The following is a 26,386-nucleotide window of genomic DNA, read 5'->3' on the forward strand; positions in this document are numbered from 1 at the left end:
TGTAAAAAAAAAGTTTGAGCCTATCCCTTAGCAAAATTCCAAATGCTCTGCATGGGTTGAACATCGCTTGTAATGCAAGGCTTATCTCAATCATGCATTTTCTGTTTTTATCAACCTATGAACCGACTAAGTTTCGTGGATCTTTAGCCTTCAAGATAAGGCAATTCAAGGTCAGTTTAGAAATTGTTTGAATTCCATCTTATCGTTTCAAGATGTTCAGTTGTGAAAAGAGGGCACTGCATGCAATGGTAGTGAAGATAAGGTTACCAGGCCGGCAGTAGTCAGGAAGAGCTGGGTTTGACCGTTGACCAATGCCCTGCCATGAATCCCCCCAAAGTTGTCCAGCACCACTATAGCCTTGATAGCTGTTGGGGGTGGTGAGGGGGGGGAGGAAGGCAGGGTCCAGTTGGAGAATCTCCTCATTATCTGTCAGGCCAAACATTTTGAAAAGCCTGCGTAACTTCATTTCTGGTGTCCTTTCATGAAAATAAACACAAATAATAATCTTTTGATTGCTATGTGATAAAGATATTGGCTTCAAAGTTGCATTCCAGGTGTCAGCAATCATTTTAATGTCACGGCACGAAGCTGGTAAATCAGGCCGAGATTTCGATCAATAATTCTTGGGATGAACACACAACCGTGCACTATGTTGTATCACGAGGGAAATGGAGGGATCATATAAACACTACCAATTCCCTGGCGAAAGTGAAGACAGCTGCTTTATGTCCATGATTGAAGCGGGAAACTGCACAGTGCCTCACGTGTGTAATAAGCAGGAATGTGGAGCACTGAGATGGTGTGATTGGAGGAGTGGGAATAAAAGCGGGACCCACCTGGAAGACAGCAGGCCTCCATCGTCCTTGGAACTAAAGGTCACTGGACAAAGAAGGGAGAAGAGGAAAACATTTTGTGCATTGCGGATAGCGAGTGGTTCACCGAATCAACACCCCATCGCGCAAGGTCAATGAGTAATTGTAGCCACTGAAAGAGCACTAGAATGTCTCGGGCCATCAACTGCCTATGACCGCCAGGGAAAGACAGATGTGTGGCCTCGGTGGAGGGATGCAACACAAAGCTTCAATTTAGCACAAATCACTTCGTGCCTTCGCTCAAAATTCGGTCATTGTAGCAATTCATTCATTCATTCATTTAGTGCCAAATACACGACAAAGCTGGAAGCATCAGCAAAGCAGAATTTTATTTTATTATTTTACCTGTTGGTGTGAATGTAAAGGAAGGATCTGAAAGACAAGAGAAAATGGAAATCAGTTGTGAAAGAGCAAAAGCTTTGCCATTCACCAATTGCCTTGGCAAGCATCCTGACCCACCTGCTGGTCATCAGATGGGAAAAGCATAGCTTAGTGCTTCTAATGCACCCAACCAACTTCCTCCCAGCACCCCCACTTCCCTCACAAACCCAATCCCATAAAGAACAGCCAAACACTTGGCTGGTGAATGAAAACAGAAACACACCGGCAGCTGCTACTAATTTTAGGCCTTAGTTTTGGGCAAACGCACGCTGGCACCAACACTTATGTGGCTTGCCAAGCAGCTGCTGCAGGCTGTTTGCCATCATGTCATTATGGTGATAGAGCTTTCGTATATCGAGAACAGGTGACCTTACCGTCATTGGACAAAAAAAAAATTAACCATTCCTAGATACTTTAATCGTACATAAACACAGTGGCCATGAACTCTGCTGATTGTCCTTTTGTTGCCACATTGGTTATTTTACAATTTCTGCTGGAAATTTGTGTGCATTTCCAAACATGTGGAATTCTTTTATTCTCTCTTATTTCGTTGATAAGGGTCTGCCTTACTTACATCTACAACAAAGCCTCTCGTGTACATAGGTAAATCATAAGCGATCCCAAAGATCCGCTGGAAGAGCAAGCAGGAGGGTAATGACAAATCAATACAATGCAGGCCTGATAAACTGCGGTAAAGTTTTTCTCCCATCGCCTCCACCACCAGTTCACTCCACCTGCTATTGTGTTTCAGTCCGTCAGTTGTTATGTGACTAACAGATCTGGAATGTTTCGCAGAATACTGATGATGAGGCAATGACCTGTGGCGATTATCAGATACTAACATTTAGAAGTTTTGCTTCACCACAAGAATGGACGATCATTGATTTAGCACTTTGTAGTTGGACTTTCAAACAAGAGCAAACAGGAACCTGACTTTAAATGGGGTAGCCTAAAGCAAAAAGTTACTTCGAGCCAGCAATTTCCTTTTATTGTTCCACCAAGCAATGGCCTTATTGGGGCTCAAAGGACTACAAAAAAAAAACAATGCCCCGAGTCTTTAAATTTAGAAATTAAACGTGGGAAAAAGGAAAAGGAGCTTAAATTGAGAAGGAATGCTAAATGGAAGTATGTATCAAATGTCCTGGCAGCAAGAATAATCTTCCATGCCATTCAATTAAAAAAAATATTTAATGACTCAAATTAATCTGTAATTCCTGCCATATATACAGATTCATTTTTATATTTTGCATGATTTAATAATATGTAATAATGGTGAATATATTATTTTCCAAATGTTATAAATTCAGCGTCATGGGTGTTTTTTTTTAATTGATTTTACCTTTGGTGGCACCATGATATGGATCCGGGTGATTCTTCTGGCGACATCGGCAATATAACCACGCAGCAAGGGCAATCAGTATCAGGCCAAGAACAGCACCGGCTACACCCACAAACAATGGTTCTTTCACAAGGCTTCCTATCTGCCCTCCTTGTCCAGCTTGCAGTGCTGCAAAACACAGGTATGAGCACGCATTGTCTGCATGGAAGCAAACGAAGATTGAGGCATTGAGACAGGGAAACAATGAGGCATGCAGTTGTGGAAACATTCAGCCTTAATCCACATGAGGATACAAAGAGCTACTGAGACGTGAAGGTCACTGAGGTGTATTGTCATGGAAGCAAAGAAACGTAGAGAGAAGGGGACATCAATGAGACACAGAAACACAAAGCCACGAATAATGGAAACACGAAGACGTGAAAGAATTGACCACCGCACTTGCCAAGGGAACTCTATCAACACAGTCATTTATCTGTGTAGCCTCCTTATAACAGCCAAGTTGCCTCTTTACATAAGTCAGCATTTATCATTGTTGACGTATCTAATTGGTTGCATGGTTATTAAAGGAAAGCAATAAAGATGTTGGAGCAATATCTTTCTTTTTCATACGTTAAGGAATCCAACAAAACCAAGTCCATAAAGTTCTAATCTTTTCTACCCAAAGGTTCAATGAATCACCAGTCTTGTAGAATCCATGGACGATGCGACTGCTTTATGATGATCCTCCGATGCAAAGAACATTAATAGTGGAATCCAAAACTGCATATTCAAGATGAAGTACAAAGGGCAAAGAAAACCGGGAAAGCGGCAGCTCAGGAGGTGCGCTTACCTGATTGTAAGTTATACGTTAGTTACGGAAAATCTGTTCTACACGCTTTTTCTCTCTAACACATGTAATTATGCCTTTTAACCATGTGCTCGCTTTTTTGCCATGTGCTTACTCAACGTGCCGAGTGGAGCTCTTGGCAAACAAACAAAGGGGAAAATAAATCTCTGCTCTTACTCCGCTCATTTCTCGAACCTGAAAATTTTATCAGGATTTGGAATCTAAAACTATATATTAGAGAGAAAGTATCATCGGAAAAGAAAGCCAGCCTGAGAAAACATTCTGGTTATGTCTCCATTGTTACCACTGTAATATCCATTTGCCTTTGGTGTAGGTAGTTTCCAGCTCTACCAACCTCCTCCATAAAATAAACACTTTGGACTCAAGCAATGTCATAAATGGAATTATTGTGTGCATAGATTGGTGTTTTTTTTCTGGACGAAGCAGAAGAAAGGTGAAGTTAGTGTTTGATTGTAACCTGCAGAATAAAGAACCAGTCTTCCTCATGAAGGCTCGTGTTGATCTGCATCGGCAGACAGGTACAATAAATAGATTAAATCAAAAGGACGTTGAGGTATGCTGACTGTCATGGGAAGCCAGGAGAAGTTGACGTTTTGAGTGTTAACCCTTGACTGGAGCAAAACAGAGTTAAAGACAAAGGGGGTAACGCTCGGAACGTAAACTTCTCCTTGTTTCCCATGACACTCAGCCAACATCCTGTTTATGTCATCGTTAACTTTTTATGCAATTATAATATATGGGTTGGACCTGTGTGGAGTTCCCATATGAGCACACAACTCATGCATACTGGGATCCTAGGTTCAAAATAGAATGGCGCTCAGTAGAAAAAAAAACATCTAATCAATTGGTCCTTGTCAGACACCAAACTTGTACAAAAAGTTTCGTCTGAATCCGTCAATAACTTTTTGAGATATTGTGCTATATATCGTTTTGGCCCAATCTCACAAGGTGAAAGTTTCTGTCTTCTCTGATTTGATAGCCTTGAACCATGCCCGTGGCAGCAGAGTTGCACTTCACATCAAGAACTCAATTTCTCACTGTCCATGTACTGATCTTACACCTCCCATTCCCCAGAAGTATCTCTGGTTATGACTTCCCCTCTACTCCCACTTCCTATGCATTTGTGTGTTGTACCGTCCTCCTAACAGTGACAACTCCATCTACATCTCTCTTTCAGACAACATGGACAAACTGTTAATCACTCATCCCAACTCTCTCTTCCTCATATGTGGTGATTTCAATTGTCACCATGAAACTTAGCTGGGAGTTCGTACCTCTCACCAGCCATGACACTTCAGCAAAGGACTTCTGTGACTCCACGGGAGTCTGTGAACTGACTCAATCTGTGAACCTTCCAACCTGGATTTCTCCCAATGGCAAATCTTCCCTTCTGGCCTTGGTGGTGACTAACTTTTCCGCAAATGCAAATCCTCTGCTCTGATTGGTTTATCTGATCATGTGCTTATGAAAGTCAACATCTCTCTATCTATTCTCGTAGAGCAGCCCCAATCCTCACGAGTTTGGCAGTTCACTCATGGTCTGAGGGTTGTGGAGTAGTGGCTGAAACCCGAATTCTATCTAGGTTCCTCCTGATGACTCCATCTTTGCTCCTTACTTCTTTGGGTTTCTTCTTGGACTTCTATTTGATGTCTTGTGCATCTGAGAAGGTTCTTTCAACCCTCGACTCTGACTCTGCAACTGGACTAGACAGCATCAGCTAACGTGTCCTAAAGTCTGAATGCTGCTTTCTCACATCCTCTCTCTGTCCTTTTCACCTGTCATACAAAGTCCTTCCTTGGCACACCCGAACTTCTTTCTATCCACCTATAAGGTCTTCATTTTTAGCTTGATGGAGTACTGTTGTCCCTTCTGGGCTGTCTCCCCTACCTCACATCTTGCTGATGCCATGGAAACCAAGGCCTTCAAGATTATTGGAATCTCCAGCGATGAAGATGAGTTTATGGGTCCATCACTTCGAAGGTCGGTGATCTCTCTGTCTTCTGGTGCCTCTTTTCTGGTCTTGCACCAGTTGCTCTTTCCATGCTTTATCCCCCCCACCCCCTTTCCCGCAGGAATCTGCAGGGCACACATGGTCCACCATCAACCTCCTTCTGGTGAACCTAATGAAATCCAGGATCACTGCTCACCTCCACTCATTCATTCCTCTTTTTCCTGCCTGTGGAATCTACTTCCACATTCTCTTCAATCTTATTCTTTCCTCCAGGTCTTCAAGACAGCTATTCATCACCATCTCAATTCATCACCAACCCAAAACTATGATCTTTTCTACCCTCATTAACCACCACGTCAATCCCTCCTCCTTCCAAGTTTCCAGTTTCCCCTCCTGAGGGTTTCCTTCTGTTTCCATCTTGTCCACCCAATGCATCCTCTCCTGCTCCTCATTCCTATCCACACCCATTGTTTGGCCAAGTCTGCCTCTATCTTTGCCGACAACTCTGCTGATTTACTATTGGGGACACCTCTTCATGGTGGTTGTATCCGCAACGCAAGTCGGGACCAAATCTTTCCCATTATTCTCTGCTGCCCAGATTCATCAAGGCTGCATGCTCATGGTCAGTGCCGATCGATTGGTCCCCATGGACCAGCCCTTTCCCTCTTGTATCTGTCTCTGTCTCGCTGTGTGTGTGTGTGTGTGTGTCTGTCTGTTTCTCTCTCTCTCTCTCTCTCTCTCTCTCTCTCTCTCTCTCTCTCTCTCTCTCTCTCTCTCTCTCTCTCTCTCTCTCTCTCTCTCTCTCTCTCTCTCTCTCTCTCTCTCTCTCTCTCTCTCTCTCTCTCTCTCTCTCTCTCTCTCTCTCTCTCTCTCTCTCTCTCTCTCTCGTCCCTGACTTCGTGGAGGCGGTGGTACACCATCCTGGATGTGGGGGATCTCTGGGTCGCTCATGGGAGATCGATCGACTGTCTCCATGCTGTCTTGTTCAAGAGAACTGTATGGGGCTCAATAACAACAACAACAACAACAACAACAACTCTACTGTTGGTGTTTTTCCCCTCTCTCAGCTGTTTATTTTGACTTGTTGTGTCCTGATCCATTCAGTATAGTCATACTAGCTCTTCCACAAGCCTCGACTATGTATGCAAAAAAAATCGAATCAATTTGTCTTTGTCACACATCCAACCTTGTCCACCAAGTTACATTCAAATCCGTCCATAACGTTTTGAGATACAGTGCTATGTATCGTTTTAGCCCTATCTCTCAATGGTGAAGAATCACTTTAAAAAATAAGAGTATCAATTTTGGATCCAGATCTTCACTGAAATTGAATCAATTCATCCTCGTCACACACCCAACCTTGTCCACAAAGTTTCATCCAAATCCATCCACAACTTCTTGAGACATCCTGCTCACAAATGGACAGAAAATCAAACTGACAAACAGGAGTGAAAGCATAACCTCCACATACCTTTGGTGATGGAGGTAATTACATATACTGTGTTGGGTTTTCTCATTGTTTTTTTTTAGCTCACCTGGACTTTAGTCCGGGGAGCATATGCGATCGAACAGTGTCTGTAGGCGAGTCAGTCAGTTCGTAAACACTTCAGTCATTGTCGCTTGAACCAAACACATAATTTTGATGAAACTTGGCCACAAGCTTCATATCTGATGTCTAACGAAGGTGTGTTGACTGCATCAAAATCTGCGCTCATTAATGGGGTCTACAGGGGAGTTTTGACCCCCTCCCCCAAAAAATAGGTATTTGCTCTCTTCTCCGAAACTACACAAACGATTTTGATGAAACTTGACCTCAACATTCATCACCTGTGATGGACCAAATTTTATTGACCGCATCAAAATCTGCACTCGTAAAAAGGGTCTACGGGAGGGTTTTTGACCCCCCCCCCCCCCAAAATAGACATTTGCTCTCTTCTCTGAACTACACACACAATTTCAATGAAACTTGACCACAACCTTCATCACCCGTGATATTCCTCAGTTCGTTCACGGCATCAAATAATTCAGGGTCGAAGCAGGTCTGCAGGGGGGTTGAGTGACTTGCTCCTGATCCAGGTGAGCATCAGGACAGGCGGTCCTATGTTTTGATGTATTTGCAATTTATGTACAAGTGCACAATTGTCTCCTGAGGTCCCTGTACTACACGTGATTTACATATACAAACTCCTCCAGGAGCCACACATCACGGTTACAAATCGAAAATTTTCTGGAAGCAGGAATGCTTCCGAATGATCTGTTCATCATTTTGCTTATGATCAGAAATGAAAATGTTAGTACAGAGCATATTGTTCCGATAGCCACTGGCAATTTACAGTAAAGCGATGTTTGCACTATCAGAAGTAAAGATGGATCTTCTTTTTGAGGAATTACTCTAAACACATTCAAACAGGGCAGGTTTAGAGAAAGAGAAAAGATTAATGTTGGCTCAGAGATGAAATTAAGACAAAGAAGGAGGGGAAAAAACACAAAGGAGAGACAGAAGTATGATGTTTTTTAAAAAAGGTTTCAGGAGTAGGAAAGTCTAATTATTGTGGGAAGATGAAAGAAAGAAAGTGAGGCAGAAGTATGGAGCATAAATTACAGTGATAAATCGAGAAAAGACTACAGACTTGTGGGTGGAATGTATAGTGCAGGAGATATATGTGTGAAGCAGGGTGTTGGGAGGCAGCCACGACTCAAGATATTTGTTGTATAAAGGATTTCACACAGCAGGAAGCTGGCCTGATCTGTGTCAGCACTGTTGAAACGATGACACCATTGGACAACAAGCTGTCCCGTTCAGATCAACAAGCATCAGCAGTAACAAATGACTGCCAAAACAAGCTGAGTACTTTTCTGTTCAATAACTCTGTGCAAGCTTGTTTGAAGAGTCCTTTTGCTTTGTTTAGCTTCATATAACACACACTGAAAGACTGCTGGGCACAGCAAGAGTAGGCCAAACAGTTTTCACAAGTGAGCCTCATGCCATGTGTTGTAAAGAATAAAAAGGCAGGGTAGGGTGAAGGTGAAGGGTAAGATATCTGGTGAAGAGTGAAAGTAAAAAGTGAAGAAGAGATGGAAGCATTTCGTAAAAGATAAGGGGGACGTTTGTTCTGAGCATCAACTCGCTGTTACTTCCAGCTATACATTGCAGGTGACCACATTTTCCTTGTCTCAAGATTTGCCTCACAGGCTGCTAGTACTGGATATTAGAGTCAACCGCAGCAGACATCGAGGCAAATGAAGCACGTCCTTGTCACGTGTCTTCCAAGATGGGGCTCCGTTGTTGTTACAATGCGTCTTGATGGGTCCATGCAATCTGATGTCACTGATGATGTGATTTATGCAAATGAGGCGGTTTATCAGAATCGCCTTCATGCTGAGGGTGATCATGCTATTCAATATAAGTGTCTGTGTGTTTGTTACTTGTGAAATGTGATCTGTTATTCTGTCTGTCTATCTGTTTGTCTGTCTGTATGTCAATCGCCTCCAGGTCACAATTTTACTCGGATCTTCATGAAACTTGAACACCTGTTTGAGGTAGTCACAAGATGCCTATTGTATATCACAATATATATCACAACACTTTGAATGCCTCTTGTTTTTTTTTTTTTAGGTCAAAAGGTCAAAGCTCAAGATCACGTAAAATCGTTAATTTTCATACGATTGACTTGACATTTGAACAGAATTTGCATAATAGGTCAGTGAATTAGTTCACCTATCAAAAGGAAGAAGCCAATTGTTTTGAGGTCAAATGTCACGATTTTTGCAGCAACTGATTTCGCAACTAGTACCAGTGTTTGCCTGTTTGATTTCTATGCATTCCTAAACAGCTATACAGAACGAGTTGACAACTAGTGGCTCGACTCAGGGTATGCATGTGAAAGTTTTTGGCAGTAATAAAAAATAAATTCACAGTCTTGGGGGTTCAGGGTTGGGGTGGGGGGGAGGGGTAGGGAAGGATCCCAATTCTTTCGACCGTAAGTGTGTGTCGTAGAGCGCCAGCTGGTGGAAGCCAGTATTGCAAATCATAATTAAATGCACCATAGACATCTTAGAAGTGGGGGAATTAACCCATCTATAAAAATGGGTTCTTTGCAAGTCATGCTCTATTATAATTTGAGGCATGTCCATGTCTGAATGCATCTTTTTCATGTTTGTTTGTTTGTTTGTTTGTTTGACTTCTATGCATTCCTGAACCACTGGACAGAATGAACTGAAAACTGGTGGTTGTACTCGGTGGATGCACAGGAGAATTTTAGGTGGTAAAACAAATTCATGGTCCCGGTGGTTCAGGGTAGGGGGAGGACCCCAATTATCTTTATGTGAATATGTATGGCATATCACCGCTCCCAATGAGCACGGATATTACAAGTTAACTAAAATACCACAACTCTGGGAAAAGTAACCCACCCGTAATTCTGGATGTGAATTATTCCTTCCATTTTGGGTGAAGTATTGGCTAATTTATTAGATTTTCAAGTCGCATTGAAAAATAATTTAAAATTTGTTCACAAATGACAAAATGTTTGAATAGTCCTCCGTTAAATGTCCAATTCACGTTCCTTTCTCTCCCTCCCATATTTATCTCTCTTTTTGATCTCCTTTCGATCTCCTTTCCCTCTTATCCCCAGTCCTCCAAATTTTCCATAAAATTCCTTCTCTCTCTTATTTCCCATTTTACAAATGAGCGATAGAAGAAAGACAAGAAGTGGGTGCTATAATAAATGTTAGAGATCACCACTGAGCATTACCGTGGACCAATACCAAAAAGGAACAATCTGAATTGGGCACAGATTTTCACATATTCACAATAACACTAGTTCTGGACAGCACTGTCTACCTTAATGGTTAAACATTAACAGGACAAAAAAGGTTTACAGAAAAGTTGTGAAAAAATCCCTCAAATCTGAAGAGTGCCATGAATATAAAGATGTGGATACAACAAAACAAAAATGAAAGTCCAACAAACATAAAGGCCTGAAAACATAAATACAGTTTACAATGCTCGCTCAACATTAATTCAGCTGGACAAAAAAGGAAAAAGGAATACAAATCATTGCAGAGATATCCACAAAGCTTTAACCACAGACCACGATGAAAAAATGTATGGAAGAACAGAAAAGTTTACACGATGACAACAAACATTGAAGTGTTTGAATCTACAGAGTCTACGTGTGTTTAGGTCACCTGCAGGATCTCTGGCCTGTGGAGGTTGATCTAATGGTACCATTCACAAAAGCATTCCAAACACTGTCTGAGGAATGGAAATCTATATGTTGCTACAGTTGAATATTTGAATATACACTCCATGAGCATAAACTATGCTTATTAAGACTGGATCGGACATATGACTCTTCCAAGACAGGAAATTGTTGATGATGTAATCATTAAGAGGTTGGGAGTCGGGGTAGGTCTCGAGACCAAACTACTGCAAAGGTTGGATAAGAAAAAAAATTAGAACCAGTCATATTTGAGAAACAAATTGAGGATTAAACTAACCTGGGTTAAAGCTCATGTTTCATGAGAAAACCATTTACATCTAATCTCTTGCTCAGGGTGCACACCAGACATGGAGCCCAGGTTGATATGTTCTTTCAAATTATAGGTCTTCAAAATCCAAAAAAAAAAAAACTCTCTAAATGCCAACATTTTCACAGGATCTAAATCATCTGATGATGTGATTTCAAGAGAAAAATAACCCAACTTATTTCATGTAACACGCTCATCGTCCGACACGAGGGTATTGCATTCGAGTACGTTTGCTTGTTTGTTTGTCCGCACAGAACTTTAGTGTTTTTCTCTGCAACCGCTTGTCGGATTGAGACGAAATTTCCACCATGGGTGCGACTACTCATATAGAATGTTGTAATGATAATCATGACGTCATAGGTCACGTGTTGTGGCAGCAATGTTGGAAAAATGGGAAAAATTTGGACCTCTATCTCTGAAACCACACCAAGGAAAAAATTGAAATTTTTTATGACGTCAGAGGTGCCTTCATTATGACATTGTATTGTAATTGCATATGCAGAATGCTACATCTGATCAGTATGAAAAATTTAGATGGTCATCTGGAGTCCACATAAAAAAATTTATGACGTCATCGGTCACGTGATTCAACAGCCATATTGTTTTTTTTAATAAAAAAAAATACTTCAAAAACCTTCTTCCCTGAAGTGGCTGAACAGATCGAGGCAAAACTTTACACATATGACCGCCTATCCATGGGGAATAAAAAGTTGACACATATGATATCATCGGTCACATGATTTGGCAACCATATTGGATTTACCCAAAAACTTTGGCTGTGCTAGGATGGGTTTGGGGGTAGAGGAGTTGCAGCTGAAATGAGAAGACCTATCCAGGTTCTTCCTGATTACTTTATCTTTGCTTTTCGCTTGTTCGGGTTCCTTCTGAAGACTCCAATGCAGGACTGTACCTATTTGGTCTTCCATTTGATTTGAACTGAATTTATTTCAATCCCATTGTAAATTCAATTGAATAATAACAATAAAGGTCATGGGTCAGGGTCAGGTGTCCAATCAAAGCAGGATGTTTTGGTACCCGGTCATCACTGCCAGCAGTTATAAAGTGGCAGTTCTAATTATGTCTCTTACTAATTTCGTAACACACCAGCACACAAACACCACAAAAAATACACCACACAAAAGAAGTCCTGGCGAGGATCTGCAATCTCTGATTGCTCCTTTTCTTGTTAGATTTGTGAAGTATATGATACATAGCGATTGCTCAGTCTGGCAGCTGAGAAGCAAATTGAGCATGCAATGTGAAAAACGTTCTGAGAAAAGGATTTTCAATGTTGGGTTTCAAACTTAGAATGCCATTTAATACCCAATAAATAAAAATCAGAATTAGCCTCAAACAATTTGGTGAAAACTGCCAATTAACAAAAGATGATTTAACAACCTCAATATGAGTTCCCTTACAAGGAACTACAACACATGAGGAGGTCATTCGGCCCGTAAAGCCTGTGCAATGGTTGTCAAACAACAGTTGTTTGTCCATGCTCTGTCCCTTTTAAATGCTGAGCATCAAGCAAGGAAATAGCACGTACCATTAATTTTTTGGGGGAGTGACTCAGCGATGGTCGGTACGAATGGTTGTCCTCTGAGACTTAAAGCAGATCCTCTAATAACCATAACAGCACCAAATCTGGTGAGATTAATTGAGCACATTTGACTGAATTTGTCCCTGGAAGTGGGATAGACCGGTTTACTTCTCAGGAGCTCAAATATAACTTCATATTTTACACAAGATCCTGTATCAGTTTGATATTAAAAACAAGAGTATATGGTGTCTTTATTGACAGTGATTAACCTCCTAAATGAAAACAGGGATCATTTGCGTTATGCTGCATGAGGATAACTGTTAATGGTTCTTCTAGCATCATGCAGAAAAAGTACAGAACATATTCACAAAACAACTGGCAAGATTTATCAACAGCAATTGATCATGGACAGGTAAACCACACAACAGAATTCAACACAATCGCGTGAGATATCCATATATCACTATGACAGAAGACTATACATGTTTGTTCATGTGTTTTCAGGAGGATGTAACTACTCACAAGGAAGCTTGACAGGAGAGCTGTGCACACCAATGCCTGCCCGATTGCTCGCTGCCATGACGATCAGGTATGCGGTGCCAGGAAGAATGGGCCGTATCTCCAAGTTTAGCTTGCTGGCTGCAGCTGATCGGTTTAAGTGGAGCATCCCTGCCTCACTCAAGCACCAGACCTACATGCACCAACACAGGTTTTAATCAGACAGACAACTCGTGCTGATAAGGTCTTGAAAACCCACAAGTCAAAAATAAAAAAAACACAGGTGATTCTTCACCATTGAGAGATCAGGCCAAAAATTATGTATAGCACCATATCTCAAAAAGTTGTAGATGGATTCGGACAAAACTTGGTGGACACGTTGGGTGTATGACAAGGAAGAATTGATTCAATTTTGGGTGAAAATCCGAATCTAGATCTGGATCTGCTAATTACCCCCGCCACCGAACGTGAATGAGGTGATGTTTTCACCCCTTTCTGTCTGTTTGTTATTTGCAAAATCTACGATTTTTCAAGTATATTGGTGAGTTGATTTTGTTATTCTGTCCGTCTGTCTGTCTGTCTGTTTGTCTGTCTGTTCGTCACCTACAGGTCATCATTTTAAACCGATCTTCACGAACCTTCACCACATGGTAGAGTTTGTGATAAGGAAGAAGGCTATTGTTTTTGAGGTCAAAATGACAAAAGGTCAACGTAGGTCAAAGGTCAACAACTTATATGAGATTTCTAAAATCCTCAAATTTCATCCAATTGACTCGAAATTTGAAGAGGATTTTCAAACCAGGTCACTGAATTCAACCACCAATTATTTTTGAGGTCAACATTGACCAAAAAATCAACATCGGCGAAACGTCAACAACTTTGGTGAGATTTCTAAATTCCTAAATTTTCATCTGATTGACTTGAAATTTGAAGAGGATTTATATTTCAGGTCACTGAATTCAACCAATCAATTATTTTTCAGGTCAACATGGACCAAAAGGTCAACATAGGCCTAAGGTCAACAACTAAGGTTGCATTTCTAAAATCCTCCATTTTCATCCAAATGACTTGAAATTTGAAGAACATTTATATTTCAGGTCACTGAATTCAACTCGCCAATTATTTTTGAGGTCAACATAGAGCAAAAGCTCATCATAGGCCAAACATCTACAACTATGGTGGTATTTCTAAAATCCTCAATTTTGATCCGATTGACTTGAAATTTGAAGAGGATATATATTTCAGGACAATACATATGACGAGCCAATTATTTTTGAGATCAACATGGACAAAGAGGTCAACATAGGCCCAAGGTTAACAACTAAGGTGGTATTTCTAAAATCCTCATTTTTCATCGCATTGACTTGAAATTTCAAGAGGATTTGCAAATCAGGTGAGTGAACTAAAGCACCAATTATTTTGGAGGTCAAATTTGTTTTGTGAATTTTGCAAGTATCGTGCTCTGCATGACATCTTCTTGTTTGTTTGTTTGTCTGTTTGTTTCTTTGTGTGCAGGATATATTAAAAAGTTGTGGATGGATCCAGATGAAATTTTGTGGACAGTTTGGGTGTATGACAAGGACGAAATGATTAGATATTGGCGAATATCCGGATTTGGATCCGACTACTATAATTTTAAGTGATTCTTCACCATTGAGAGATTGGGCCAAAAACGATCCATAGCATGATATTTCAAAAATGTATTGGGCCCGTTATGTTCTCCTGGATGAGGCATTACGTGATGGAGGTAAATGCTCTACCGAGTGTCCTAATTTCATGTGTTTTCACGCTTTACAAAATAATGTCCGAGTTGATTTGGCAATTGAAATAGCACATGATCAGAACAGCCCAATGATTGGAAAATGACTCGGCCAAACGACCAGCTGCATTGGGCAACATCTCATCTGCTTGATTTGTCTGGATAGCACAATGTTTATATTTGACACCATAATACAGACAAATGTTTGACACAGCTCTGGACTGACTCTCTGGTGTCTGCAGGGGAATCTAATCTGGTCCTGGGATGTCAGAATGTAAATTATCTTTCGGAATGAGCGAGTTTGTTTGCCATGTTATTGGAACAGGTGCGTGGATGCAACATATGCACCACTGTGCATCTGGACATGGTTGACCACCTTCTTGAAAAACTGAACCAGGTTTTCCCCAGCATCAGATTCACAAAATATGTGAAAAAAGAGGAAAAATTGGCATTTTCACGAGCATCTTAGAGATGTACGTGTAGAGGAAACCAGCACGCACCAATAAACTATAAGATTTCAATTCGTGTTATCCCATTTGCAATAAATGTAGTGCTGCTTGTACAATAACATCCCCACTGTGGGTGATTTCTTCACCCAGGGATGCAGAATCCAAGGAGATAAAATGAGTACAGAATGTATTGCAGAATAATGGTTACAAAAGGTGCTTGTGATGTGGATTAAGAAACATACAATTTGTAAAACACGGGGAGTTGGATATGATTGGTTGGTGCCAATTGTGTGGTGTACATCAACATCAGTTATGGATGGTGATGTACACCATCCGTAACTTTATTAATAAATTAAAAGAAGAAATTCCAATTGGCTATAAATCAGAGATGATACATTGTAGTGCCTGCAATGATTTTGGTGAAGCATATAATTGTGGAAATGGGAGAAAATTGAAAGAATATCAAAGGTCAATGTGGTTGGGACATGACAATTCAGAGGGCGATTGCATGTCATAAAGTGGAATCTGGCCACAAAATTGGCCTGGGAAGAATCCACATATTAGGCGCCATATCCATTAAACATTAGCGATTGGTGCTTGAGGCTTTGGATGTTAAAGGCCAAGGAGGTGGTCTCCCCAGTGAAACAAATGACATCTCCACACAATAAGTCCAAAAATAGATGTCGCAAGGAGGTGATGGTGTAAAGTGGAGAGGAAAAAAACAACAAGGTAAACAGACAAAACTGAAATGGCACACATGCAACACCACAAAGCTTTACCATGCTACACCAGTGAGTCACCTTCACCACACAATGCATTCACCACATAACACAGGCACAACAGCCCACAGTTCCATGCACATCCACCCACAATCCACACATGCTCATTCACAAAGCACATGACAAGCTTTGCAGCAAGCTGTAGCTACCTATACATCACCCAAAGAAACCCAGAAAGCAGGGGAAGCAGCACATTACTCTTCCAGGAAATTCTCACTTAACTACTCAAGTACATCCATTATAATACTAGATCACGGCAGTTGAGATATAAGGAGTGGAACCAAAATGATGATGGCAGGGTTGTATCTGCACCGACACACTGAGCAATTCCATTAATTGACAAGTTCCAGAATTGAGCAGCACATCTGATAAAAACAAGCTCAAATGAGCTAAGATTCTCATCCTCTTAATGATGACGTCATAGAACAAATATGACATCATTGCGATGTATCAGGTTTGCGAAAAATAATCTGCGCTAATGCCCGGCTTGATTCCCACAAACAAAATTCAAACAGCTTGCCCAGTTTCGGAGATAATGGGATAGGCGATTTCCATTAGCGGCGATATTATGACGTCAACTTTTTTTCTCTGAAGAATTTCCAAAATCGGAGATGGTTACTGGCTGCGCGTGGGCTTTCTGCATATACATGGCAAGTTTCACAAAGATCCGATGAAAACTCTGGGTTGTGAAACAAAAAATGTCAAAAAATAGGAATGACGTCATAAAAATTGATATGACGTCATAGTGATGTATCATATGTGCGGTAATTCATCTCTACTAATGCCCTGTTCAATTCCCGCAAACAGAATTCAAAAAGCTTGCCTAGTTTCGGAGAAAATTTTTTAGGCGATTTCCATTAGCGGAGATATTTTGACGTCATAACTTTTTTTTCTAGGAGAAATTTTCAAAATCGGAGATGGTTACTGTCTGCGCAGGTGATTTTTACATGTATATGCCAAGTTTCAGGAAGTTTCGATGAAAACTGTAGGTTGTGAAACAAAAAGTCCACAAGAAGAATATGAAGAACAACAACGTGAGTAAGACTTCGAGATCCTCCACGAGGATCTAAAAATGAAAAAAGTGGCTGTCACATCCCGGAACTGGAGTGTAAGCTTGATGAAGTTTGTGACCCACAAATGAAATGTCGCCTGAGGCTGGCTGTCTGTCCTTTCGTGTTTAGTAAAAAATTGGTGGGGTGGTGCTCAGTACAAATTGTTGGTTCGCTGTGCATCTCTCCCAACGATGGATAATCCCAACCACCTTACCTACAGTCAAATATGCAGGGATAATTTGCATTGCAGCGTAATTTTTTCTTTTGCCCACACTTCAACGTCATCAATGGGTAGACAAGATGTTTGCAGGGAGGTTGATTTTTGAGCAGCACAGGAGGAGGAGGATGAGATTGGGACATTACTCTGTGCAGAGCGTTGGTGCTGCTTAAGCAGTCTCCTTGGCTATTGGGCACAATCCTGGATGGGTCGCCACTCCACCACAGTATACTAGCATCTTAGCACTCATTCTGCCGACCTCGGAGAGCAACACAAGGAAGTTGTCCAAACACAGTGACGCCAACTATCCCTTCACAAAACGTTTCAAACTCTGGTAATATTTTTTGGGACACCCTGCATCTTCAAATATATAAAAGGAGTCACTGACTCTCTGGTATTAATGTGAAGTACTTTCTAGGTGGGGTATAAAGCTGAAATTTTACATACTGATGCAACTTGAAGCTGATATCCCAGGAAAGAAAATCACAAAACATTCAGAAAATGTCCATAAATGAAAATATCTGTCAATAAAAGTCGGCCTGTGTAGCCTCAGTCTGGTCACGGTGGGGGCAGGTGACCCAAGACAATGGGGTTTACACTCAAACTGGTTGCGAGACAACGCCAACATCCGCCTCATATTTTATACGTTTTGTGATATTTATTTTAAAATTACGATCGCTGCAAACTTTTAAATAAAAAGCTCAGTTTAATAACTAATTCTTGATTTACCTGAGTTATGAATGCTAAATGTAAGCACAAACCACATTGGGGGAATTCTCACATGACACGACCATTAAGAGAATCATGGTATGACGATCTGAAACTGAATCTGGACAAGATAGAGTTACTGCATCACCAGACCAAAATAAATAAGAGGGAGAGTTTGGAATCTTGCACTGCCATTGCCCAACGGATCGAAGAAGACCAGGATTTTCTGGACAATATCTTCTTTAGTGATGTGGATGAGGCCCTTTTCCATCTCAGCGGCCACTTGAATAAACAGTACAAGTGATTTGGGGCAGAACACCAACCGCACAAACATATGGAACAGCAAGTTTCTGTCGTGAAAGTAATGGTTTGGTGTGCTATCTGACATTGGGATATGATAGGATCCTTCTTCTTTGATAATAAAGCCAGACAAACGGTGACAGTCAACACAGATAGATATGTGGATATGCTTCAGAGAAGATTCCTTCTCACACGGAGAAGGAAGCAAGACATCACTATTAATTCAGTCATCTTCCAGTAAGACATATTCTGCATACATCTAATGGTCCTTTAGGGTTTTTTTAGATGACATTTCCCAGGTGATCAACTCCTCTTTTGATGGAAAGACAACCCACGGCCTCCCTGACCATCTGCTAGACTCATTGTAGTTCCATAGAAACTGATGATTATAGAAACATCATTGCTTTGTATATAAATTTACATTCTGCATCAAGAAAATAAATATTTCAATGCAATGGGTTCGATTCCAGACAGAGCATGAACTTGTGAATACGCACACACAGTACAAGCTATGTCCCTCTCCCAGCCAAGGTGTTATGCTCCACCACCAGAGTCAATGTTAGGTGAGAGGTGGGCCTATGTCAGGTGACATACTGGCTCGCTCGCAAAAAGCTTTGTTATGTCACGTTTTTACACTATTTTTATGAAGAATTTAAAAGTTTTTATTTTAATGCTGACCTTCCGCTTGTGAAAATAATGAAGTGTAGTAAGGTTCGGGGAAATTGGTCCAGGGGTTTGAAAACGTATAAGAAACAAACATACTCAGTTTTCATAAGCTACTCTATATATAGATATACACAGACAAAACACACACACAAACACACAACACCAATGAATTGTAATTAGCACAAGATAACAATTTTGGGCAGATAAGTCTTGATCACCACCCCAGTGATTATATATTTGAGCATACCGCCACCATTTAAGTCACAATCCAGCCATCGTCTTAAAATCTGGCTCATAGCATTTTGTGTCCGATACCACAATATTTCCCACGATGAGCACATAAACACAGATGCATGTAACTACATTAAACCCTGTTCCTCCCTAGAATAAGTCAGATGACTCTTGCCCTGTGAGCTGAACGTGTAAGCACATGCTTGGACACGAAGATCCAATCGACTCAAACATGGCAAGACATCATTGCTATAAATCAGCAGGCTTCTTCGAGTGCTCGAGTGGAGTGTCGACAAGCTGCAGCGTATTCTCTTGCTTTGACTGCATGAGTCTGCACAATGTTGGAGAAACACTATCCTGGAAACAGCTGCTATTGCACATTAAATGGACGATTTCATCCAGGAAAACTGCATGGCCTGTTCACTGCAGGCAAAGACAACACAGGAATAGTGTTCAGTGGCTGAAGCTGAGAATTTTGAAAGCCTTCCAAATGATATTTAATATTGCAGAAGTGTTTGTTGTTTTTTTTTTTTTAACCAAAAAAAGAGAAGACCTTGTCAAATCATATTATTCATGATGCATCACAGTGGGGGTTGATAAAAAAAATTCATTGCTGCACATCATCTCTCCAGGTTTTACAACAAGACATCCAAGTTATATGGTTATGCAATTTACATTTAATGGGACTGTCAAAAATTCCTCTTTATAGTGCCGATTTACTGTCAGCTTTCAAAAATATAATTTGAGAAGGTCAGCGCTTGTGCCGTTGTGGATTTTGAGACCTGGGTTTAAAACCACGTGCGATCATCTGCTGAGTCAAGTGCTTATTCCATTTTATCCCTCTCTGGAATGTTCTGTGCCATTTAATTAATTTAAAGTGGCTCATTGTTTTCTTACATTAATCTTTCCTGATGTAAAACAGTGGGCTGGGAGGATGGCCTGGAGGTACGCACGCTCGCCTCGAAGCTGTCTAGCCTGAGTTTGAATCCAGACCGAAATATAAATTGTCATCCTGATGTTTCCCAGTCAATGTGATTCATCAATGTATGTGTCGTCACTTGGATGGATGTCAAACGAGTGTCCCGTCTAGCACCGTTAATTGATGGACGTTAAGACCAGTGTGACCACTTCTCATTTTCATAAATGCCAAGGTGAGCCAATGAAAAAAGCCGAGAATTGACAAGGTTTCAGAAAAGCGATGACAATAGAAAACCTATACGACAAGAAAACATCTAGAAAACCAAGACGCCAAGGTGAACAACGAATAGCCAAGATCTTGTGAAAAAAGCCAAGGAGTGGTCACACTGGTTAAGACCCCGTGGTGTCCTTCGTGAAGAGTAGGCAAGATATTACTGGCACCATAAACAAATTACAAGTTACAAATTCCTGCCCTAACTACTGCTGGGAAGGCAATGGCAAACCACTCAGGATAACTCTTGCTCAGAAAGCTGCTCTTTGAAGAGTCTGGTACATCAGAGAGAGAGAGAGAGGGGGGGAGAGAGAGAGAGAGAGAGAAAGCGAGAGATGTAAAACTGTCTCTGTCATTTCACAAGTATATTTGTGTATTTCTTCGCTTAATTAAGAATTATTATTTGAAAAATTCATCTAGGAATTAATAGCTTCATTGTTGACATCAGGATAGTCAGTATTTTTGGGCAGGTGGCTCAGAAGTAGCATACAGTGGGGAGAACAAGTATTTGATACACTGCCGATTTTGCAGGTTTTCCCACTTATAAAACACGTAGAGGTCTATAATTTTTATCATAGGTACACTTCAACTGTGAAAGACGGAATCTAAAACAAAAATCCTGCAAATCACATTGTATGATTTTTAAATAATTAATTTGCATTGTATTGCATGAAATAAGTATTTGATACATCAGAAAAACAGAACTTAATATTTGGTACAGAAACCTTTGTCTGCAATTACAGAGATCAGACGTTTCCTGTAGTTCTTAACCAGGTTTGCACAGACTGCAGCAGGGATTTTGGCCCACTCCTCCATACAGATCTTCTCGAGATCCTTCAGGTTTCGGGGCTGTCGCTGGGCAACACAGACTTTCAGCTCCCTCCAAAGATTTTCTATTGGGTTCAGGTCTAGAGACTGGCTAGGCCACTCCAGGACCTTGAGATGCTTCTTACGGAGCCACTCCTTAGTTGCCCTGGCTGTGTTTCGGGTCGTTGTCATGCTGGAAGACCCAGTCACGCCCAATCTTCAATGCTCTTGTTGAGGGAAGGAGGTTGTTGGCCAAGATCTCACGATACATGGCCCCATCCATCCTTCCCTCAATACGGTGCAGTCGTGCTGTCCCCTTTGCAGAAAAGCATCCCCAAAGAATGATGTTTCCACCTCCATGCTTCACGGTTGGGATGGTGTTCTTGGAGTTGTACTCATCCTTCTTCTTCCTCCAAACGTGGCGAGTGGAGTTTAAACCAAAAAGCTCTATTTTGGTCTCATCAGACCACATGACCTTCTCCCATTCCTCCTCTGGATCATCCAGATTGTCATTGGCAAACTTCAGACGGGATTGGACATGCGCTAGCTTGAGCAGAGGGACCTTGCATGCACTGCAGGATTTTAATCCATGACGGCGTAGTGTGTTACTTATGGTTTTCTTTGATACTGTGGTCCCAGCTCTCTTCAGGTCATTGACCAGGTCCTGCCGTGTAGTTCTGGGCTGATCCCTCACCTTTCTCATGATCATTGAGGCTCCACGAGGTGAGATCTTGCATGGAGCCCCAGACCAAGGGAGATTGATTGTTATCTTGAACTTCTTCCATTTTCTAATAATTGCGCCAACAGTTGTTGCGTTCTCACCAAGCTGCTTACCTATTGTCCTGTAGCCCATCCCAGCCTTGTGCAAGTCTACAATTTTGTCCCTGATGTCCTGAGACAGCTCTCTGATCTTGCCCATTGTGGAGAGGTTGGAGTCTGATTGATTGAGTGTGGACAGCTGTCTTTTATGCAGATAACGAGTTCAAACAGGAGCAGTTAATACAGGTAATGAGTGGAGAATGGGAGGGCTTCTTAAAGACAAAACTAACAGGTCTGTGAGAGCCGGAATTCTTACTGGTTGGTCGGTGATCAAATACTTATTTCATGCAATAAAATGCAAATTAATTATTTAAAAACCATACAATGTGATTTTCGGATTTTTGTTTTAGATTCCGTCTTTCACAGTTGAAGTGTACCTATGATAAAAATTACAGAACTCGACGTGTTTTGTAAGTGGGAAAACCTGCAAAATCGGCAGTGTATCAAATACTTGTTCTCCCCACTGTATGTGTGTTCAAATTGTCGAGCCTGGATTTGAATCCTAATGGTTCAAGGCATTTGACTGCAAACTGCCATCCTGTTACTTCAGAGGCGAGGCCTTGCATCAAAGAGCACAGAATCCTCTTGGACGGAAAGCTAAGCCATCTGGTTTCTCAACAAGCATTTACTTAAGGTATGAAATGTTCCAAGGTGCTTTCTGACACCAGTTGGCCATTGTGTGCTGGTACCCTGGTGAAATTCCTTAATCCCGCCCTGACAGATCAAAACAGAGCAATTTATATGATAAAACAAGTCATCATAAATTTTGGAAAGACAAAAAAAAGCTTCAATACCTTGTACTCCAGCAAATCTCCATTACGCTCATCCTCAGGAGGTGGCTTCCAGGAAACCATGACGCTGTCACAATCAGCTTCTTTACACCGCTCTAGGCGGATATCTTGTGGAGCTGCACTGGGGGCTGTTGGAGAATCAATAAGAGGGAGCAGGACATTTGTTGTTGGGATGTGCAAATAATCAATTTATTCAGCTTCTAAACTGATGACAATGACATTAAATAATTACTAGTCATAGGCATCCACAACCATCCTTGACTATGTTGTAGAACGTCAGCCAAGGCCCTCACTTATTTTTTCTTCTGCCCTCACTTTTTCACATTTATTCACTCTTAAATTTGTTTTCTCCACAACTGCTTGAGCTATTGCCACAAAACTTTCAACATTGGAGCACGTACCCATTGGATATTTATTTTTAACAAAGTTAAATGTTGATTGGATTGAAAAATGTAGCCGGCATTCCAAGACGTCTGTTTTCTGTAGGCATGGGTTGCAGGGTGTTTCACGGATCAGCAGGGGCACAACCAGGATTTCTCTTTTGGTGGGGGCTAAGTTTACCTGCTAAATGAGTAGGTTCCAGAGGTCCACAAAATATTAAAGTATAAAATCAAGGCGACGGGGTGAGAGTGCAAGAGAATGTCAATCACAGTCTCGAGCGAGATGTGCCGACTGCGATGCACTGCCAGCAGTGCTAATCCAGTCAGATGATTTTCTCTCTTACTTGAGACAAGGAGGAGGCTCGAGTCCCCCTGAGCACCACCCTACTCCCTGGTTGCGCCATTGCGTACCAGGAATAAACAGCCTCAACGTTGCTTTGCTCAGCCTCGGCCAAATTAGCGAATTATAAATTTCTCCATTCAATTTAAATCCTTCATGCAGTCATGTTATTTTTTTTGTTTTTTTTTTAACCATATAAAACTACTGCATTCCTCAACTCGAAAGCTCCAGGTGAATCCATTTACGAGTATATTTATCATGTTTATGTCTCAATGTTATCCAAGAATGAGACAAAAAATGATGCTGACATAGTGCTTCTCAGAAATGATGGAGCATTATCGACGACGCCATACTTTCAGAAGGGATTCAAAATTGGCAGTCCCAAATTCTAACACTCACTTATGGATATTAAAGTATTCATATAATTTTGAAAAATATATTGTGGTTCGGTAGTTGGTACACTGGATAAATTACAAATTATTTGTACAAGACCTCACGGGTATCCATCTCCTGGAGAGGATATGGATACTGGTGGGGTCTTACACACAAAAGGAAACTTTTCTGTGTCAAAGTGACATCTAAACAACAATACAAAGTTCCCTAAACATATTAAGCTGCTGTAAAGTCAACGGGGCTGTCGAATATGATATGACACTGAAGAAAAGTGACATCAAAGTTCAGGTTCCCATTTACAATGTGATTCATCCACAATGAACAAAGACCAGTATCAGCTTCAAACAATTGGCTTTAAACTGCCGTGTACACCAAAAGTGTACGGGACTTGAAAGATTACCTCGGTGCACTTAACTATAAATTAGGTCCTGGATGTGGGATAGTTCCGTTTAGTTCTCAGGAGAGAATTATATAAGAATGTAATGTAAAAACAATAAATAATAAAAATATGGAACATCAGTGCGCCTTTTTCTTAATTCCTAAATTGTCAGGTTATGGTCTCAGTGAATACACTTTAATCATTTAATTGACACATACCGTATATCATGAAAAATTTCCCCTCAAGACACCTTCTCACCTTCCTCTTGGGTGGCGGCAAGTTGCACGTTGCTGTCAGGTCCTTGGAAGCCATCAAAAAAGGCTCGGACCTTAACTTCATAGGTTGTGCCCTTGCGAAGGCGGCTGAGCACGGCGCTGTGCTCTGTCGGAGACTTTACATCAACTGTTGACCAGTTTCCATTCACGCGGGCAATGCTAAGGTGCCGGAACAGCATTCGATAGCCCTGAACGTAAAGCATGTTGTGCGAAACCTGGAAAGACGCAAAATTGTCGTATGGGGATCTTATCAGAATAGAAAGAGGACTGTAAGACCACTGATATTGACAAACATGAAGGGACCAAAAGTTCAAAAGAAAGAAAACATCTGGTGGAGATAAATAAATGAGCTGTTAAGAAAAAAAGGATAAATTGAGGGGAAATAAACAACGGATTTAAAACGAACCAGCCAGTTCAGGCGCAATGTAGTAGAACTGAGCACTTCTGGCTCCTTCAGGCGGATGGTCAGGCGTCCAAGTTCCCAGAGAATTGTGCCATGGTCCAAGCCTCTGCGAGGTGCTGAAGCATCTTCCAGACCACAAACAAAAGTGTAATTATATTTATGCACCTGCACCTGTACATTAGCAATTGTGTCTTTGCTACTTGAAGAAGTACAGCCTTTTTCATTGGACTCTCATAGGATGGTTGGCATTACTTCAACACTCGTCCAGCCGTTAAATATTAAAACTAGAAGGCCACTCGGTAGAGCGCATACCTCCACCATGCAATGTCTGATCCATGAGAATATATCGGGCCCAATACATTTTTTTAAATATCATGCTATATATCGGTTTACCCCTATCTCTCAATGGTGAAGAATCACTTTAAAAATTCAATAATTCTCGTATCCAGATCCGGATTGGGATCTTCACCAAAATCGAATCAATTTGTCATGGTCACACACTCAACTTGTCCACCAAGTTTCATCCGAATCCGTCTGCAACTTTTGAGATATCGTGCCATATATCAGTTTAGCCCAATCTCTCAATGGTGAAGAATCACTTTAAAAAGTATTGTATCCAGATCCTGATCTGAATCTTTACTAAAACTGAATCATTTCTTCCTTGTTACACACCCAACGTGTCCACTAAATTTCGTCCGAATCCGTGTCCAACTTTTTGAGATATCGTGCTAAATATCATTTTTGGCCCCATCTCTCAATGGTGAAGAATCACTGAAAATTTTCTAGAAATCAGATCCGGATCTGGATCTTCACGAAAATCTAATCAGTTCATCCTCGTCACACACCGAACCTGCCCACCAAATTTTATCTGGATCCATCTACAACTTTTGGAGATATCCTGCACACAGGCAGATAAACAAACAGACAGAGAGGGGTGAAAACCTAACATCCTTCACCTTCAGTGATGGAGGTAACAAACCTTGAATAGGAGGCAGACATTATAGGGCTATAGTGTCTTCCTATCAAAGTGTCTTCCTTTCATGTACTTCGTGGTTACCATTTTGGAAGTACCACGGATGAGACTTTGGTTTTTGCCTCCATATTGGACAGAAACTCACAAGGGCAGTTTGTTTTGCTCAGTTCAGGAGAAGAAAGACCAGACTCAATGAGGTAGACACCATCTGGTCCTTATTCTCATCATTCCCAGAACAAGGACAGGGATGGGAGATACATTGTGGGAATCAGCAACTCCGTTCGCTCCTTTCCCTCCCACCCCAACACCAACTGCCACCTCTCACAGCCACACCTGCCATTCCCCTATGTAACAGAAAGGAAGCAATAAGAATGACTTTGGGATTTGGCTGGGAGTACAAATGGAGCAGGAGGTATGCAGTCTTGAATGGGTCAAACCTTGGTTGATGAAAGTGCCGTGGCAGAGCAATATAAGAAACTTGCTGTTGGTCTACTCATTGCAAGCAGCTGCTGTGCT

At 41.2% G+C, this 26,386-nt stretch overlaps 1 protein-coding gene across 5 annotated transcripts in view; it reads right to left on the minus strand.

Moving 5' to 3' along the window:
* Positions 1–26,386, minus strand: part of LOC147034601 (roundabout homolog 1-like) — a 451,205-nt gene that overhangs the window by 21,423 nt on the left and 403,396 nt on the right. For 4 of the 5 annotated variants that reach the window (XM_085885921.1, XM_085885911.1, XM_085885928.1 and 1 more), the window contains 8 exons: positions 24,901–25,022; positions 24,478–24,709; positions 22,731–22,855; positions 12,985–13,153; positions 2,593–2,760; positions 1,218–1,244; positions 837–879; positions 268–365 (listed from right to left, as the gene is read on the minus strand). In XM_085885921.1, the coding sequence (XP_085742047.1) occupies positions 268–365; positions 837–879; positions 1,218–1,244; positions 2,593–2,760; positions 12,985–13,153; positions 22,731–22,855; positions 24,478–24,709; positions 24,901–25,022 (984 nt within the window). The remainder of the gene's footprint in view (positions 1–267; positions 366–836; positions 880–1,217; positions 1,245–2,592; positions 2,761–12,984; positions 13,154–22,730; positions 22,856–24,477; positions 24,710–24,900; positions 25,023–26,386) is intronic. The other variant, XM_085885946.1, reaches the window with a different exon arrangement.

Source organism: Eptatretus burgeri, chromosome 1, assembly GCF_056783735.1.
Source record: "Eptatretus burgeri isolate ZD-2024b chromosome 1, Ebu_testis_v1, whole genome shotgun sequence".
In the NCBI taxonomy this organism is placed as follows: domain Eukaryota; kingdom Metazoa; phylum Chordata; class Myxini; order Myxiniformes; family Myxinidae; genus Eptatretus; species Eptatretus burgeri.